At 36.1% G+C, this 17,745-nt stretch overlaps 1 protein-coding gene across 1 annotated transcript in view; it reads left to right on the top strand.

Annotated features, from left to right (window-relative positions):
- The window catches only part of Bltp1 (bridge-like lipid transfer protein family member 1), a 160,631-nt gene that overhangs the window by 38,808 nt on the left and 104,078 nt on the right, over positions 1–17,745 (top strand). The window contains exons 18-26 of the mRNA XM_090356623.1: positions 2,329–2,507; positions 2,667–2,773; positions 3,614–3,822; positions 5,649–5,876; positions 6,842–6,979; positions 11,633–11,812; positions 13,605–13,733; positions 15,106–15,225; positions 16,355–16,635. Coding sequence (XP_090212749.1) covers positions 2,329–2,507; positions 2,667–2,773; positions 3,614–3,822; positions 5,649–5,876; positions 6,842–6,979; positions 11,633–11,812; positions 13,605–13,733; positions 15,106–15,225; positions 16,355–16,635 — 1,571 coding nt within the window. The remainder of the gene's footprint in view (positions 1–2,328; positions 2,508–2,666; positions 2,774–3,613; positions 3,823–5,648; positions 5,877–6,841; positions 6,980–11,632; positions 11,813–13,604; positions 13,734–15,105; positions 15,226–16,354; positions 16,636–17,745) is intronic.

Below are 17,745 nucleotides of genomic sequence, written 5' to 3'. Positions count from 1 at the left end.
TTTGTTAGTAAGTTTGGTTGACTTTCATGTCCCAGAGTTCCTACTGCTTCATCTTTTGCTATTAACATGTTCCCCCTAAGAAACTGGCCAACAAAAAATGCCCAACTTGATTATTTTCTTGGAGCTCTCATTTTTGATCTCTGTGGTTAATTTATATGTTCTCCTTCGTATGTTCTTCTAATAACTGGTTTTACACTTCCCCCATATTTAATTCTTAATTTAACAATGAATTCAGGAGATAACTTCCTTTTCCATAAAGCATCTCTTACATACTTCTTCTACCAAGCTTAAACTTGATGGGTTTGGATATTTGTAGAGTTTTGATAATCATTAGTAATTGCAGTATTAATGTGAGTTATGGTGGGAAAAATAGTAACAATAATAGGAACAGCTGACACTTACTAAACATTTTCTGTGTGCAGACACTGTTCTGAATTCTTTTTTTTTTTTTTTGCCAGTACTGGGATTGGGCTCAGGGCCTGAGCACTATCCCTGGATTTTCTCAAGGCTAGGGCTCTACCTCTTGAGCCACAGCACAAATTCTGGCTTTTTGCTACATATGTGGTACCGAGGAATCGAACCCGGGTCTTTGTCCATGGTAGGCAAGCACTCTACCACTAGGCCAAACTCCTGGCCCCACTGTTCTGAATTCTTAATGTGTAGGAATTCCTCTAACTCTCAAAACAGCCTTTTAAAGGTAGTTATTACTATTTTCTGTATGTTGGAATACTGAGCATGGTATGGTGGTGTGACACATGCCTGCAATTCTAACACTAAGGAGACATAGACAGGAGGATCAGAAATTCAAAGCCAGCTTAGCCGAGAGAGAGAGAGAGAGAGAGAGAGAGAGAGAGAGAGAGAGAGAGAGAGAGAGAGAGAGAGAGAGAGAGAGAGAGAGAGAGAGAGAGAGAGAGAGAGAGAGAGAGAATAGGGGAGGGGAGGGAGGAGAGGAGAGAGAGAGAGAGAAAGAGAGTGTGGGGGGAGGGAAAAGAGGTGACAGAAAGGGGAGGATGGAGGGAGAGGGAGAAGAGGAGAGAGAGAGAAACATTGAGAGAGGAACAGAATTTGTGACAGGTATCACATAGGTAATGAGTTTCCATGTTATTTTTGAATCCTGGCTTATGGCTCTGCAGTTTTGTAGCCCCTCTATTATATACTTACGATAGGGATAAATACAATAGAAGGGCATTATATATGTGTGTGTGTGTATGTATATGTATATGGAAATAACAAAGTGAAACCCAGTAAAATTACTTAAACCATGTAGTGGAAGGGAAGAGGGTAGAGGTTAAAGATGAAGAAAAGAAGGGAAATGTACAGGTACATTGTCTGTATATATGTTGATAGAGTGAAACCTCATTGTACTATTAGTTTGCAGTTTTGAACATAGGAAATATACAAGAGAAAGAAAATATACTAGACATCAAAATGAAACTCTAAAAGGAAAAAAACGAATCAAATTTTATTAAAAGCCAAGAGTTAATATTATTTTAAAAGTTACTAAAAAGGGAACATTTTTCACCTGAGCTTATAATAAGAGTTGTTCTTCCTCCCCCTCCCCCTACCCCCCCCTCCTCCTCTTCCTCCTCTTCTTCCTCTTCCTCTTCCTCTTCCTCTTTATGAGGGAGGAATTTCTTGTGTTGGCAAGTGCTCTACCACTTGAGCCTTGAGCCATACTTGTGTGTGTGTGTGTTTGATACAGTCTTGCTTTTGTCTGGGCCAGCCCAGTAGCTGGGTATAAACATGTGCCATCAGGCTGAATCTTTTTAGTTGTATTTTTAAATTGAGTTTTATGCTGGGCCCTGGTGGCTAACATCTATAATCCTAGCTGCTCAGGGGGCTGAGATATGAGGATCAAGGTTCAAAGCCAGCCTAGGCACAAAAGTCCGTGAGATTCTTATATCTGCAGTTAACCACTAGAAAAACTGAAAGTGGTAGAGTGCTAGCCTTGAGCTGAAGAGCTCATGGACAATTCCCAGGTCTTACAGTTCAAGCCCCACAACCCACCAAAAAAAAAAGTTTTATAGCAGGTATCCATGGAAACCATAGAAGATAGTTTTATGCTATGCTGGAATAGTTACTATTTCTTAATGTGTTTTTTTTGTTTGTTTGTTTTTAAATTCCAGCCAGAATTTATTTAAAGCCTAACAAAATCTTATTCCAGGTATTTATTTAACTATTTAGTAAAAATATATGATTTAAATTTTAGTATCTTATGTTTAATTCATTTCAAAAGTGTTACAGTATATATTGATTTGCTTGTAAATAGTAGTCTAACATATTGATGTACGGAATTTATTACTTGGGTTATTATAAATTATTTTTTAGGGAGAAGATGTTGATCTTCATTTGTTTCTGCCAGATTGCCACCCTAGTAAATATTCATTATTTATGCTGGTAAAGAATTGCCACCCAAATAAGACGATTCATGATGCTGGCATTCCTGGTGAGTGCCAGAGTGGTCAGAAAACAGTTAAACCAAAATGGCGCAACGTTACTCAAGAAAAGTGAGTACAAATAGTTAATGACCAGGCTGTGTGGAGAAATTCTCGTATGTATGGAGAAATTTCTTCCTTCAAATAATAAAAATACTAATCTGTAACTAGGGTTTGTATATTAGTCAAGAAAAAAGTATCTGACTACAAATTGTTTTTTACTCTTCATAGGGCTAGTTGGGTTGAATGCTGGACTGTCCCAAGTGTTATGCTTACAATTGATTATACATGGCATCCAATTTACCCACAAAAGGCAGATGAACAGCTAAAACAATCATGTAAGAGTTTTTATAGAATTTGTACTTTGAAACAGCTGCTGTTATAATTAATGCTCCTCAGATAACAAAGAATGAAAAAATAGAAATGTTTTTGTTCTAAAATAATACAAATTTATAATCTTTTAAATATTTTGAAATATTATAGCTAACTTTTGAGCATTTATTGAATAGATTAAATTATTGTTGTAGAACCTTTACTATAACTGTGAAGGTGATAATTCTTATTTGGAGTTGGAGAATTAGGCTCAGAAAAAGTAAGTAACTTTCTTTAAGTCTGCCAAATTAGGAACAACAGAGTTAGGATTTGAAGTCATATGTGTATTAATTTGTATAGTTAAGGTGCTTGGTGTTTTGAAACTTTTCTTTAATGTATTTTGGCTGCTGTCATACAGTTTTTAGGCTCCTGAAGGTAATTTGCCTCATTCCTGTGTCCAAAAAAGTCAAATAATTGTTTGTGTTTTATCAGTGTGTGGTTTCAAAGAATAGTTTATAGTTGTTCATATAGCCTAGTGGGCAATAATGTTAACGTTGCAGTTATAATACACATTTATATCACAGGAACTTTGTAAGAATGTTACTTATGTTGACAACCACTTTTTATTTTTCTGTGCAGCCTTGAGTTATAATTCCATGTATCCATGATGTTGTTTTTTGCCTTCTTAATTATTGGTTTTTCAAGTCATTTAAAAAAAATTATATACTATAGGCATGCCAAGATCATTGACTTTATACTTGCAAAGTAAAATTTTGTAGGATTTCCTTGCAGAACTTTTAGAAGGTCATTTCCTTCTTTCTTCAAGTATTTATCCTTTTTCCCCCTTCCCTCCCAATTTCTTCTAGTGTCAGAAATGGAAGAAACTATGCTTTCTGTCCTGAGGCCAGCACAGAAAACATCAGACAGAGTTGTTTCTTCCCCATTGGCCTCTTCACGCCCTCCTGTGGATCCTTCAGAATTGCCACCAGATAAACTACATGTGGAGATGGAACTCTCCCCAGATTCTCAGATAACTCTCTATGGGCCTCTGCTAAATGCCTTTCTGTGTATAAAGGTATGAGTTTTAAAAGAACATACATTTTTTTCCATGTAGGCAGCTGAAACATGGTATTTAAGACTGTCTGAAATAGCCAGTTGTATGATTTAAGTTTTTGAGGATACATTAAATGATGTAGTTACTGGATTTGGACTCCGGAATCACTTACATCATTACTTATCACTTAGTAAAAGGTAGTCAACAACTTTAACTTCAAGCGTTTTAGGAGTTGGTGCTAGTTATATATAAAAATAATATGATGTCTGTTTTCCAAAAAGTTAAAGAGTGATAGCTAAAAGAAGATATGGATTTATGGACAAAATTTTAACACATAATGCAGCAATAGAAGCACTGCTTGTTAACTGACAGTAGTTATTACCAGGAAAAGTTTATTTCTAGTGTGTCCATTGAAAACAGATGACAACACTTGATTAAAAAAAAAGAACTAAGATTTGATTGAATCTTTATCTTAAAAGAAAAATATATTAAAGTAAGTTAAGATCAGAATATGTCAAATTTCAGTTCTGAATAAATGTGCACTATATCTTAGAACAAGGAGTTGATTCCTTCTGGCACAATTTTTCCACTGAAATTGTGTGATTTCATAGTATGATAACACTTAAAAATTGATGTCTGTAACATGATTACAAAGACAGGCTATTTTTGGAAAACATTCTTGCCAGTAATCATCATCTTAGTAATTTACTACTTTGTAATAACAACTCTAATGTGTTTTTTTTTTTTTTTTGCCAGTCCTGGGCTTGAGCTCAGGGTCTGAGTACTGTCCTTGGACTTTCTCAAGGCTAGAGCTCTACCACTTTAGCCTCAGCACCACTTCCGGCTTTTTTCTATGTATGTGGTACCACGGAATCGAACCCGGGTCTTCATGCATGCTAGGCAAGCACTTTAACCACTAGGCCAAACTCCTGGCCCCCAACTCTAATGTTTTTAAACCTTGCTTGTCACTGATATCTCAGTCTATGACCATAGTAATGTTCAGGATGAATTTATATTATTTTCACGAAGTTTTGCATTCTCCCCAGGATTTTGCAAGTTTACTTTTCGTTTTCATTATAATGTTGGATATGAATTATGTCTAATGATCAAAAGATTTTTTTATTGTCATGAACAGGAGAGTTAGTTGTAAGAGTGATGTTTGTGTGGCTTTAATTTTACACTGCATACTTACTTACTTTCCCATTTTCATAGCTGCAGAGATTGGATATACTAGGCTATTTTGTTACTATGTTATAACTTCTAATTCAAAAGAATTCAGAATATTAATAGTTGAAACAATTTGGCATTAAAAAAGTGAATGAAATACTTAGATATTTGATAGCTGTTATTAACCCCTACTGTTGTTATCTGATCTTTAAATTGGATAGTTTTATTAAAACTGTTGAAGTATTCCTTATAAATATTTTAACTGTAATATGTAAATTATAACATTCAACTAATTGGATTTAGGCAAATTGATTTTCAGCAAATCAATCCAATCCTCTTTCCTTAAAGGATGACCCTGGGGCCAAATGCAAAAATTGATGACTATTGAGCCATACAAATATTCAAGGTTCTCTGATGATTTAAATGACAAGTTTTTGCTATATACTAGGGTGGTATCATGAAGCTTTACTATAAACTTTTGTGATGGTTTGCCTTTTTGCTATTGAAGATATTTACTAAGATAAATATGTATTTTTTAATATGTTATGGAACTAGGCCTGTTGCTTCTAGTGAAATACAGTAGAGTAGAGGGATGTATTACATACAAATTTAGGGCTCATGGGTGGAACTGTATTGCAAATGTCTTTTAATGGCAGCTTTGCTTTTGTTAATATTTCTAGGAAAACTACTTTGGGGAAGATGATATGTACATGGATTTTGAGGAGGTAGTTTCAAGCCCTGTTCTCTCACTGTCAACCTCATCCAGCTCTGGGTGGACTGCTGTTGGGATGGAAAATGACAAAAAGGAAAATGAAAGTTCAGCCAAGTCAATTCATCCTCTTACATTGCGTCCTTGGGATATCACTGTCCTTGTTAATTTGTACAAAGTTCATGGGCGTCTTCCTGTTGTAAGTGTTTACATATCAAAATGGTCTATAGTGGCCAGGAGTTTGGCCTAGTGGTAGAGTGCTTGCCTAGCATGCACGAAGACCCGGGTTCAACTCCTCGGCACCACATACATAGAAAAAAGGCGGAAGTGGCGCTGAGGCTTAAGTGGTAGAGCTCTAGCCTTGAGAAAGTCCAAGGACAGTGCTCAGGCCCTGAGTTCAAGCCCAGGACTGGCGAAAAAAAAAAAAAGAAAAAAAACCAAAATGGTCTATAGTATATAATGACATCTATTTAGAATAGTTACATTCTCTGTGTATATGTGCTTTGGTACAGGTATACAAGAAAGGCTATTTAGATTAAAAGTCTTTTGAATTTACCTCTAACTATAGAAAGCTGGCTTTTTTCCATCTTATGATTATTGGTGATTTTACTTTCTGTATGTCTTCTTTCACCCAGCTCCTTTCCTGTAGTATGGAATGTTAGCACACTTAGTCATGGTATAGAACTATGTGTATTCTAACCTGGTGCTATCCTAGGACTTTGCATGTTGAGGCCCTGGACTAGTGTGGACCCTTACGATGAGCCTCCTTTACGATCACGTTTCAGGCTTGTGCTAGAGGTTGCATTGTGTCTCAGGTTTGGGTCCAGCGGGACTCCTTGTTTACTCTAAAGGTGACCTTGGCTGTTGAGGCTAACCTGGACAGCAGTTATTATGCTTTCTAACCTGAGGACTTTGGGTCAGCAATAGTGAAGGAGAGGTTAGACCCGCGAGGGTTACTTACCCTGTCCACCAGGGGCAATATCATAAACCAGTATTGCACAGAGGGTCACCTCTGGCACTTAGTGTCCTTATTAAGGTACAAAATAATCACTTTTGTCAGTATGAATTGTTACTCCTTTTGGGAATCAAGTTCTCATCAATTTTTATTTTCCTATACATTGTCATCAGTGACCTTTTTTCCCCGTGTTTTTTCTATGACTGTAGCATGGAACTACTGATGGTCCCGAGTGCCCCACGGCCTTCTTGGAAAGACTGTGTTTCGAAATGAAAAAGGGGTTCAGAGAGACGATGCTGCAGCTTGTCCTATCCCCTCTGAATGTGTTTGTCAGTGATAATTATCAGGTAAGGAAACTGAGTTTTGGTAAAGATCCAAATTAATTATTGTGATTCTTTTCTGTGGAATATATGATTTCTTTTAAAATGACAAGCTTAATTCAGTTTTGCATCTTGCATATCTATGAATATTATTTTGAGTCCCATTGTTTTTCCCCTGCTGCTCGCTGTTTATGTGATCCAAAATTATACTTACCTATGTTGTCTATAAAATTTTTTTTATTGTAGAGCTCAGGAGTGTGGCCTAGTGGTAGAGTGCTTGCCTAGCATGCACCAAGCCCTGGGTTCAATTTTCTTGGAACAACATACACAGAAAAAGCTGGAAGTGGTACTGTGGCTCAAGTGGTAGAGCACTAGCCTTGAGAAAGCTAAATGAGTGCCCAAGCCCTGAGTTCAGGCTCCAGGACTGGCAAAAAATAAATACTATAAAGGTGATGTTCAGAGGGGTTACGGTTATATAAGTAAGGTAATGAGTACTTTTCTTTTTGAACAGTGTTATATTGTCCCTCATTTTTTTCCACTTTACCTCCCCACTCCCCTACCCCCAAGATATAAAGTTCATTTCCAACATGATGCCTAGTGAGTATTGCTGTTGCATGAGTTCACCCTTTGTCCAGCCATTTCTGTGATTGCCCTTTCCTTCTCCAAAGCAGATAAACTTATATACAAAATCAAGGGTACCAGAATCAGAAAACAGTAACCATAGGGAATAAGCCAGAGGAGAAAGAAAAACAACAAAAGATAAAATAATTGCAAATAGTACATTTTAAAATAAAAGAAAGAAAAAGAACCCCCCCAACCCAAAATTCCCTTGTTTGCATATTGTGGAGACTGTTTTGATTAGCATCATTTTATATGTCCATATTCATAGCTATTAGGCTATTGTTAACCTCTGCTAGGACTACCCTAGGCATATATTAATATGTAATATTATTACATATTACTAATTATTAGGCATCTACTAATTATTACAGATGAGGAAAACTCTGAATCCTGTGTTTCTTTGGGTCTGGTGTACTTCACTTAATAAGATTTTTTTCAAAGTCCTTTCATTTCATTTCCTAAGGAATGGGACAACGTCATTCTTTTTGTTGGCAGCATAGAATTCCATTGGGTATATATACCACGTTTTCTTGATCCATTCATACTGAGGAGCATCTGGGTTGATTTCATATCTTAGCTATGGTAAATAATGCTGTTATGAACATAGTTGTGCTGGTAGCTTTAATGTGGCTTTGTTTGTTATCATTTAGGTAAATGCCCAGAGGGAGAGGGAGAGTGAAAATACTTATTTATGATTGTGAACCTCTAAAGTCTGTGCAGCTACGGGGCTCTGGGTTGGTTCTTGCATATTGGAAAGAAGTATATATGTATACATGCATAAATATATGTGTGCGTGTATGTGACATCCTCCCTCCCAAATGCATGCACATAATTTGAGTTTATTATGTCTTGGTATCTATAGTACCCTAACATTTCACTTTATTTATTTATTTAGCCAGTCCTGGGCTTGAGCTCAGGGCCTGAGCACTGTCCTTGGACTTTCTCAAGGCCAGAGTTCTACTATTTGAGCCTCAGGACCACTTCGGGCTTTTTTCTATGTATGTGGTACCGAGGAATAGAACCTGGGTCTTCGTGCATGCTAGGCAAGCACTCTACCACTAGGCCAAACTCCCGGCCCCCTAACATTTCACTTTTTAATGTTGTCATGTATTTATAGAAGGGGAAAATTAACTTGTATACCAATACCATAAAAATATAAAAATTTTCTACTCAGTTAATGATTTGTTCTTATTTACTTAACATATTTACAATATACAGTACATTCCTTTACTTCCGAGGAGTCAGTGATATTAATCAAATGAGAATTTACCATGTTCCTGGATATCATTTCATTATTTGTTAAACTGCTAAACAGCTTCTCTTGGTAACTACTGCTTCCTTAGGAGCTTTTCCTACTTAGTCACATAAAAATGTAAGTGGATTTTAAGATAAGGCAAAATAATATTTTTAATGAAAAGTTAAATTTGACAGTCAAATTCACCATCGTGGATTATATATAACACTTAATTTAAAATAATTGAAATCAAAATCATTTATCACTTTTTTGCCATAGTTGGTTGTATTTTTATTTATAGAGTTAGTTTACTTGTGTATTTCTGTATTTGACATAGATGAAATCACAGTAGTTAAAAATCATTAGAGAATATGGTCTAATTTTCTTCCTCCACAAAAATGCTTAAAATGCTTTTATTTTAAAATAATCACAGATTCAAGAAGTTAACTTACAATACAAGTTTAGCCCTTACCTTTAGAGAAATTTGTCTTTAAAGAATGTATTTCTGTAAAAATCTGTTGAAAATCAGGAATGTTAACTTTGTGAGATGGCTCAGAACATGGTTCTAAAATTAGCCTGGGAAATGCTTATGAACTGATAAATTATATAAGACATTCATACAGGGCCGGGAGTTTGGCCTAGTGGTAGAGTGCTTGCCTAGCATGCATGAAGATCCGGGTTCGGTTCCTTGGTACCACATACGTAGCAAAAAGCCAGAAGTGGTGTTGTGGCTCAAGTGGTAGAACCCTAGCCTTGAGAAAAATCCAGGGACAGTGCTCAGGCCCTGAGCCCAAGCCCAGGACTGGCAAAAAAAAAAAAAAAAAAAAAGAAAAAAAAAAGTCATTCATACAGTGAGACCAAAGGAGACTATCCTTAGGAGAGGATCACAAGGCTTGATTGCTATATGCATACGATCATATAAAATAAAAAAAATGAACTCCACAAAGTGGAAATGAGGGTTCTTTTTCTTTTTCTTTTAGTTTTATTGTCAGGGTGATGCACAGAGGGGTTACATTTACATATGTAAGGTAGAACATTGTTATCCCTGCCCATGTTTTTCTTTGTTGCTGTTTATGTTTTCTTTCCTTTTTTTTCCTATTTTTAAATTATCAGTTTGGGGGAATACAAGGGGTACCACAGAAATGGAGGAGAAAAGGGTGAACAAATGCAGTATTGATACTCACTAGATAGTATGTTGAAAATAAACTATACAATTTGTAGGGGCAGGAAGGAAAAACAGAGTGGGAAGGAGTGACACTATTCAAAAATAAATACCCATTACCTGATTTATGTAACTATAACCTGTCTGTATATCACTGTTACAATAATAATTTTTTTAGTTTAATTTTTTTGTTAAAGAATTTATTAACATTGATTTTTACATCATATTTCAAATGACAAGTTTAACAAACAAGTATTCAAGAAGGGAATCTATATACAATCACGGGTACAATAATAATTTTTAAAAAAGAAAATGAACAAGTAAAAATAATAAAATGAAGAAAAGAGAAGTATCTGTGAACTTTTACAGTGTATCCTGGAGTATTGGGGGAACTGAGAATGCTTACTCTGAAGAAATATGGCTAGCTTGTCAGTACTATTTGTGGTAAAATTAAGTAATGTGAGGTTCTTGGTGAGCAAGGCAGGAATTGCCCTAACTTGGTGGATAACTACTTAGCGAAGAGATTAAAAATAATTTATTCAAATAATAATTTCAAATAACTTAAACGAACGCCAAAAATGCTGTAAGGAGAAGTGTTACGGTAGCTTGATAGCACATCATGGTCTGGAGACAAAAGCTGGATTAGATTTCAAAATGTCTGTGGTTGTTGGTAGAGCTTAGGACAGGGGAAGAAAAGAATGTGAGTGCTGAGAGACCTTTTAAAAGTCCTGGCAAGAAGGTGTTATTTGGACAAAGATGATAGTGAAGAAGGAAGACATCAGCACATTTGTGGTAGAGATTGCTGATAGATGAGTAAGGGCATTTCTTTCTTTCTTTTTTCTATATTTCTCGCTATTTTTCTTTCTCTATTTCTCTAATTTTCCTCCCTTTCTTCCTCATTCCCTACCTTCCTCCATGACCCTCCTTCTTTCCTTTTTAGTAGTACTTACTCAGCTTTAGGGTTTGAACCACTTGAGCCAACTACTGACCCTCTTATTTTTCAGATAGGTTCTTATTCTTTTTACTCGGAACTGGCCTTACATCTTTAAGATAGGGTCCTGCTATTTATCCTAGGCTGATCTTGAAATGTGATCCTTCTGTCTTTCTTTCCCAGATGGTTGGGATTGCAGGCATACGCCATGATGGCCTCTGTATTAACAGTGTTCCGTGGAACTAGTATTTCGTGAAATATCTTTTTAAAAGGACATTTCTGGCACCTTTCTGAATATGTCTTGGGAATTTTCACTCTGATATACATGCTGCTTTTTGGTATTGAATATATTTGAGTATATTTGGTATTAAACCTGTCTTATTTACATAGACCTCATAATTTATATGGGTATTGTTCATCTCCTCTTCCTAGTTTCTTAATTTGCTCCATTTTAAAAATCTTTTTAATATTTTCATCTCATGATCCTGCCTATCCATTAACCTTTTATATTCCCTGGCCAACTATTACTTTCTCTTTATTCAGAGAGGCAGCTACTAGCCAATGATCTGCATACTTTGGACTCAGCAATCATTCTCTGTAGGTAGGCTGACATAATGAGGTATTGCAGTAGGAGAAGTCTTATTTTCCAGATAGTTAATTTGGTTATTTGTCTCTGCAGGGATAAAGCATTTGGAAATCAGTGTGTTTTCTTACTCTTTCTGTTGTCCTCAGCAGCGCCCCACTGTGGATGAAGTACTCAGGGAAGGTCACTTTACCTTGTCTGGTCTGCAACTGAGAGCACATGCTATGTTCTCAGCAGAAGGTCTTCCTTTGGGAAGTGATTCTTTAGAATATGCATGGCTAATTGATGTGCAGGCTGGCAGCCTTACAGCTAAGATCACAGCACCACAGGTGAGACTCTGTATACCATCTTCGGATCTATTTTCTTTTTCCTTTCCATAATCATCTTCCCAAGAATGATTTGTATGGCAAGTTCAGTGTTCACTAAGGGCACTCTGATGATTGCCATTCTTGCCATTCACACTTAAGTTAGCAATACGTGAGTCACTGATAAGTTAATGTAGTTCCATCTAATACAGGAAATTTATTGTTAAAATACATTAAGATATATGTATATATGAATATATATGTATGTATACATATATGTATCATATATAAAATATATAAAATTCTGGTTGTCTGAAGACAATTGTGAGAAAACTATTAGAACTATCATTTTTTTCTTAGCATAAATTTTTTCTTAGAATAAATTTTTTTAGGTTTTTGCTTTCTTTTATATTTCTTAAGTAAGATTTGAAAATTGTTCTTTTATGACCGGGAGTTTGGCCTAGTGGTTGCCTAGTGCTTGCCTAGCATGCAGAAAGACCCAGATTTGATTCCTCGGTACTACATAAATAGAAAAAGCTGGAAATGGTCCTGTGGCTCAAGTGGTAAAGTACTAGCCTTGAGAAAGCCCAAGGACAGTGCTCAGGCCCTGAGTTCAAGCCCCAAGACCGGCAAAAAAAAAAGAAAGCAAAAGAAAAAAAAAAGAAAGTTGTTTTTATGATGTTAAGAAATAGGCAGCATAATGTTTGTTTTGTCCCCAGGAAGGTGGTATAATTTATACCTATTATTAGTAATAATGGATACTAGCTTTAAAAAATAAAAATAAATATTCCAGTATGTATATCTGAGTGCTAGGTGTGATCCTTGTAGCTAAATCTATTCCCACTCTCATCTAACTGAAGGCCCAGGGGCCTTAAAGATTTTTTTAGTTCTAGAAATAGACAATTTTAATTTAGTTGAATAACCGTAGTACTGTCATAGTTCACTTTTGGAGTTAAATGACATCTCAGTATACTAGGATATATAAAATGAGTGAAAAGAAATGTGTGATGGAATGTATAAAGCAGGTGAAAATAAATATTTAGTACTTCCTGAATATATCTTACAACTGCCTTCCCCTTACTATCCCCACTTCTCATCTTGAAGTTGAGTGAAAACAAGAATATACCAAACAGTATGTTTTCTAACAAGAGAATAGGGCATGTTGCAATCACGTTTTTGAAATGTTTTCTAGATTTTTTTTTTAAAAAATGTAATTCCAAACTCAAGGGAAAACTATCCTCCAAATTCCTAAAATAATATATATATATGGATGGATTCTTAAGATGACCTTTCTGTACTACAATCTTGTCACCACTTACATACATACTTTATGTATTGGCAGAGAGCCTCTTCTTCACGTGTTTAAATATAAAATTTGTCTTGTCCAATAGTTGAAATTATATGCCTCTTTGGGAGAACAGTGTCACATATACACATTTTATAATATGTTTCAACTGAAATTTCATTATTAGAATTATGGATGCCTTTCTGTGCTAGAATTCCAATGAACTATGTAAGAAAAATGATATTAATTGCAGAGAAGGGAGGGGATGAGTATTTTCTTTACAAGTTGCTGAAGAACTTTTTTAATTGAAATAAGTTTTCATGTTATGACAATTGGTCATTCACAAATGAAGAATATCCCAAGCCTATAAATGATGTCAAGGTAGAAAAATAGAGGATAACAAACAGATTATGGAGTAGTAGCTGTGAAATACCTTTGACTGCTTTCATGTGAACATTGCTGATGAGGTTTTGAATGCTGGTTCTTGCTTATGTGCTAACATGTTGTCATCCTGTCCTGGTTTATCTGCAGCTGGCATGTCTCTTGGAGTGGGGGCAGACATTTGCTTCTCATGTGGTATGTCGGGAGTATGAATTAGAAAGACCAAAGTCAGTCATAATGTGTCAGCATGGCATTGATCGTCGGTTCTGTGAATCCAAGGTATATCAGCAGATAGATGAGCAGTGTTACAAAGATTGATGACTGTTAACATAGGAAAGTTGGGGATTCAGTTCTGCAGAGCTATGAAATCAACAGCACAGTTCAGTGCTTTTCAGTTAATCATTTGGTAAATTCTTAGCTGGTTGTCTCTACAAAAATGAGGTAATTATTCAAACATGAACATTCACAGTGAGATATATAAAAATTATGTCTCATGTCTCATGCTTTTGCCTGTTCAGATTACTGTCTTATTACATTATTGTATTAACTTTTTGAAATATGACTGTAGAAAGATTTTGAAGTTTAAGCCAGTGGAAGGCTACCTTATTTACAGGATATGCTTTGTAAACCATCTTGAAGTAGAAATAACTCACACTTACCTTTAAGGTCCCTTTCCCTCACTCAAGTTAGTTTGTTTAGTTCTGTCCTCCCCTGGCTCCTCTGAAGAGAATTTGCCAATATAGAACACTGACTGTACTCAATGGGTTGTTTATAGCCTAGTTTAGCATCATTGAGCCTTTCTATCTATGCTAGTACATCTACTAGTTTACTTGGAAATTCATTAAAGTGAGTGATGGGTATATTTTCTTCCCATCAGAATATTAACATATGTTAGCAAATACTTTAGAAGGAAAGTACAATTCAGTTTCTGTGTTTTAACCTATATTCATTATAATACTAACAATTCATATGTATGTAGATGAGTGGGAATTAATGGACATGTATGGTTTTCATAAGGAAATCTTATGACTTAAGAACTCAGGGTCTGGGTGCCTTCAGCTTTTGTGCTCAAGGCATGTGTTCTACTACTTGATTCACAGGTCTGCTTCCTTCTTCTTGGTAGTTGGAGATAAGAGCCTCAAGGAATTTCCAATCTGGGCTGGCTTTGAACTGAGATCCCTAGATCTCAGTATTCTGAGTATATAGGATTATAGGCATGAGCACCAATGCCTGGCTTGGCTCATACACACACACACACACACACACACACACACACACACACACACACACACACACGCACGCACACACACACACACGCACACACGCACGCACGCACGCGCGCACGCGCGGGGTTGGGGGTTTGGCCTAGTTGTAGAGTGCTTGCCTAGCATGCACAAAGACCCGGGTTTGATTCCTCAGTACCATGTACATAGAAAAAAGCCAGAGGTGGTGCTGTGGCTCAAGTGGTAGAGTTCTAGCCTTGAGAAAGCCAAAGGACAGTGCTCAGGCCCTGAGCTCAAGGCCCAGGACTGGCAAAAATAAAAATGTACATGTAAACAGAGTTTTATGTGTTTATTTAAATAAGGCCATTTACTTGATGTCGATGTAGTAAGTTATTAGTGTTAAATTAATTGCACACTTCTTATTTTAGTTGAGCTGTATTCCTGGACCTTGTCCAACTTCAGATGATTTGAAATATACTATGACTCGTTTAGCAGTGGACGGAGCTGATGTTTACATTGTAGAGCATGGTTGTGCTACAAATATAAAGGTGAGCATTTGTCATCTTCGTAGTCAATATAATTCTTTTTCATTTTACTAAAACAAACTTCCTTTCTTGATTAGACTACCATGAGATTTCAGAAGATAAACCTTCCAATATTTTACTACTTATACCCTCTTTTACTATTAAGTTTTCCCAGCACCTCTATTCTGATTGGATTACTGTGACCCTGCTTTATGACAGGGTAGAAAGTAGCAGAATGTCAGTTTCTAACAATTGTGTTTTAAAATGATTTCATTTTGAATATCTTCATGGGATTTTTGTTTGTCTTCATATTATTTTTTGGTGGTATTAGAAATTGAATTTAGGACTTCAAGATTGCTAGGCCAATGCTCTACTTGAGCTACATCCCCAGTCTTTCTTTTAGTCTGTTTTTCACATAGGATTTTGCTTGGGGCCCTCCAAAGTAGCTAGGATTCATAGATAGGCAACACCCTCCCTCTTGTTTTTGAGATACGGTTTTAACAGCCTGGCTTCAAACCATGTCTCAGCCTCCTAAGAGCTGGTGTTATAGGTATATGTCAGGTACCAGACCTGGGTCTTTAGTTTTTTTTTTTTTTTTGCCAGTCCTGGGCTTGAGCTCAGGGCCTGAGCACTGTCCTTGGACTTTCTCAAGGCTAGAGCTCTACCACTTGAGCCTCAGCACCACTTCTGGCTTTTTTTTTTCTATATGTGGTACCAAGGACTCAAACCCGGGTCTTCATGCATGCTAGGCAAGCACTTTAACCACTAGGCCAAACTCCCGGCCCAGTCTTTAGGTTTTATATGCTTCTATTTCCTGCTTGGAAATACAAACATTTGTTTATCACTTCTGCTTTATGAGTTCTAGTCCAAATGAAGCCTTGTTAATTTTTATTGATTTTATTGTTTAATACCCAGCTAAATTTCTGCTTGCTTTTTTTGAACTTATGCTTCTTTAAAAAAACTCTTAAGTTTCTTCTATTATTGCATTTACTTTTAGATTTTTCTATTTTCCTTTTCTAATGTTTTCTTCTTTCTTAACCCATTTCTTCTGTCTTTCTTTCCTGTCTTCCACTCTATGTGAAATGATTACCTATTTTGCAGTTTCTGCCACACTACTTAAAATTACTGAACAGTTTTTTTCTTCCTTCTAAAGATGGGTGCAGTTCGGATTGCAAACTGTAATCTCCACAATCAAACAGTTGGGGAAGGAATAAGTGCTGCGATTCAGGATTTTCAAGTAAGACAGTTCATTGAACAATTAAATAACTGCCGAGTGGGACTTCAGCCCGCTGTGCTGAGGAGGGCCTACTGGCTTGAAGCAGGGTCAGCCAATTTAGGACTTATTACTGTTGACGTTGCATTAGCCGCAGTTCATCATTCTACCCACGAAGCACAAAGACATTTCCTGGAAACCCATGATGCCCGAACTAAGAGGTGTGTGACAAATGTAACAACTGTAGTAGACTCAGGTTCATATGATAATTCTTATGTAATTGTAGAAAAAATTCTACCTTTAGGAATGAAGAAAGAACATGAAGGACCTGAGTCTTAATTGGATTAAATACCTCATATTTCATTTCTAATGATTGTATAGTTGTTGGAAATGCTATTATTTTTCGATGTTGTCTTACTTTTACTTTGCTAATACAGAGTTCGAATCTGTCTTGATTTTATGTTTTTATTTTTTTTTGTAGAAATCTAGAGGATATTTAGAGATAATTCTGCAAATACCTATTCAACTGCAAAAAAGCATTCATTCCTAATATATTTTTATGTTTCTCCATTTTACAAAATGATTATTTTCATTCATTAATTTCTCCAGAGAATTGGAGAACTTCATTTTTAGTTTTTAAAAAAGGGCTGTTAACATTCATTTTCATTGACTTTACATTAAACTTTTAAATTGTTATAGGAAGATAGCTTACAAAATCTGAGTATGGAAATACATGTCTGGTGAATGTTTTTATAAGAGAACTTGCAGTTTGCAAGATAATGGTGTTTTGTTCATACCTGGTGCCTTGAGTTATCCTTCCAGTTTGAAATTCTGCTGGTTAATTGAAGATGGACACTTAGAGACTTTTCTAACCAGGTTGGCTTTGAACTGTGATGGTTGGGGTTCCAGTCTTCTGATAAGCTAGGATTGCAGACTTGAGCTACTAGCACCTGGCTTAAAGTGCTTGGTTTGATCCAATGGAGAGATATCCTTTGTCCTGCTATTTCTGTAATTCCCTTTCCCTTCTATGGATTGGATAAACTTATATATAAGATAAGAGAAAGGGTACAGAAAACTAAAACAGAAAAAAAAGGAAATAACTGCATACAGGACATAATAACCTCTTGTTTTGGAGCTCATATTGATAGGCTTCATTATATATGGTGCTTTGTACTTAGCAAGTGTGATCTTCTGTTAAGACTATCATAGACTGATTTTAGTTATAACAAATGAGGAAAACCATGCAGCCTGCTTTTCTCTGGGCCTGGCTTACTTCACATAATTCTTTTTTTTTTTTTTTGCCAGTCCTGGGTCTTTGTGCATGCTAGGCA

Source organism: Megascapheus bottae, chromosome 23, assembly GCF_031878675.1.
Source record: "Megascapheus bottae isolate mThoBot1 chromosome 23, mThoBot2.hap1, whole genome shotgun sequence".
In the NCBI taxonomy this organism is placed as follows: domain Eukaryota; kingdom Metazoa; phylum Chordata; class Mammalia; order Rodentia; family Geomyidae; genus Megascapheus; species Megascapheus bottae.
The sequence above is the reverse complement of the archived record's forward strand: the minus strand, read 5'-3'. Positions and strand labels throughout refer to the sequence as shown.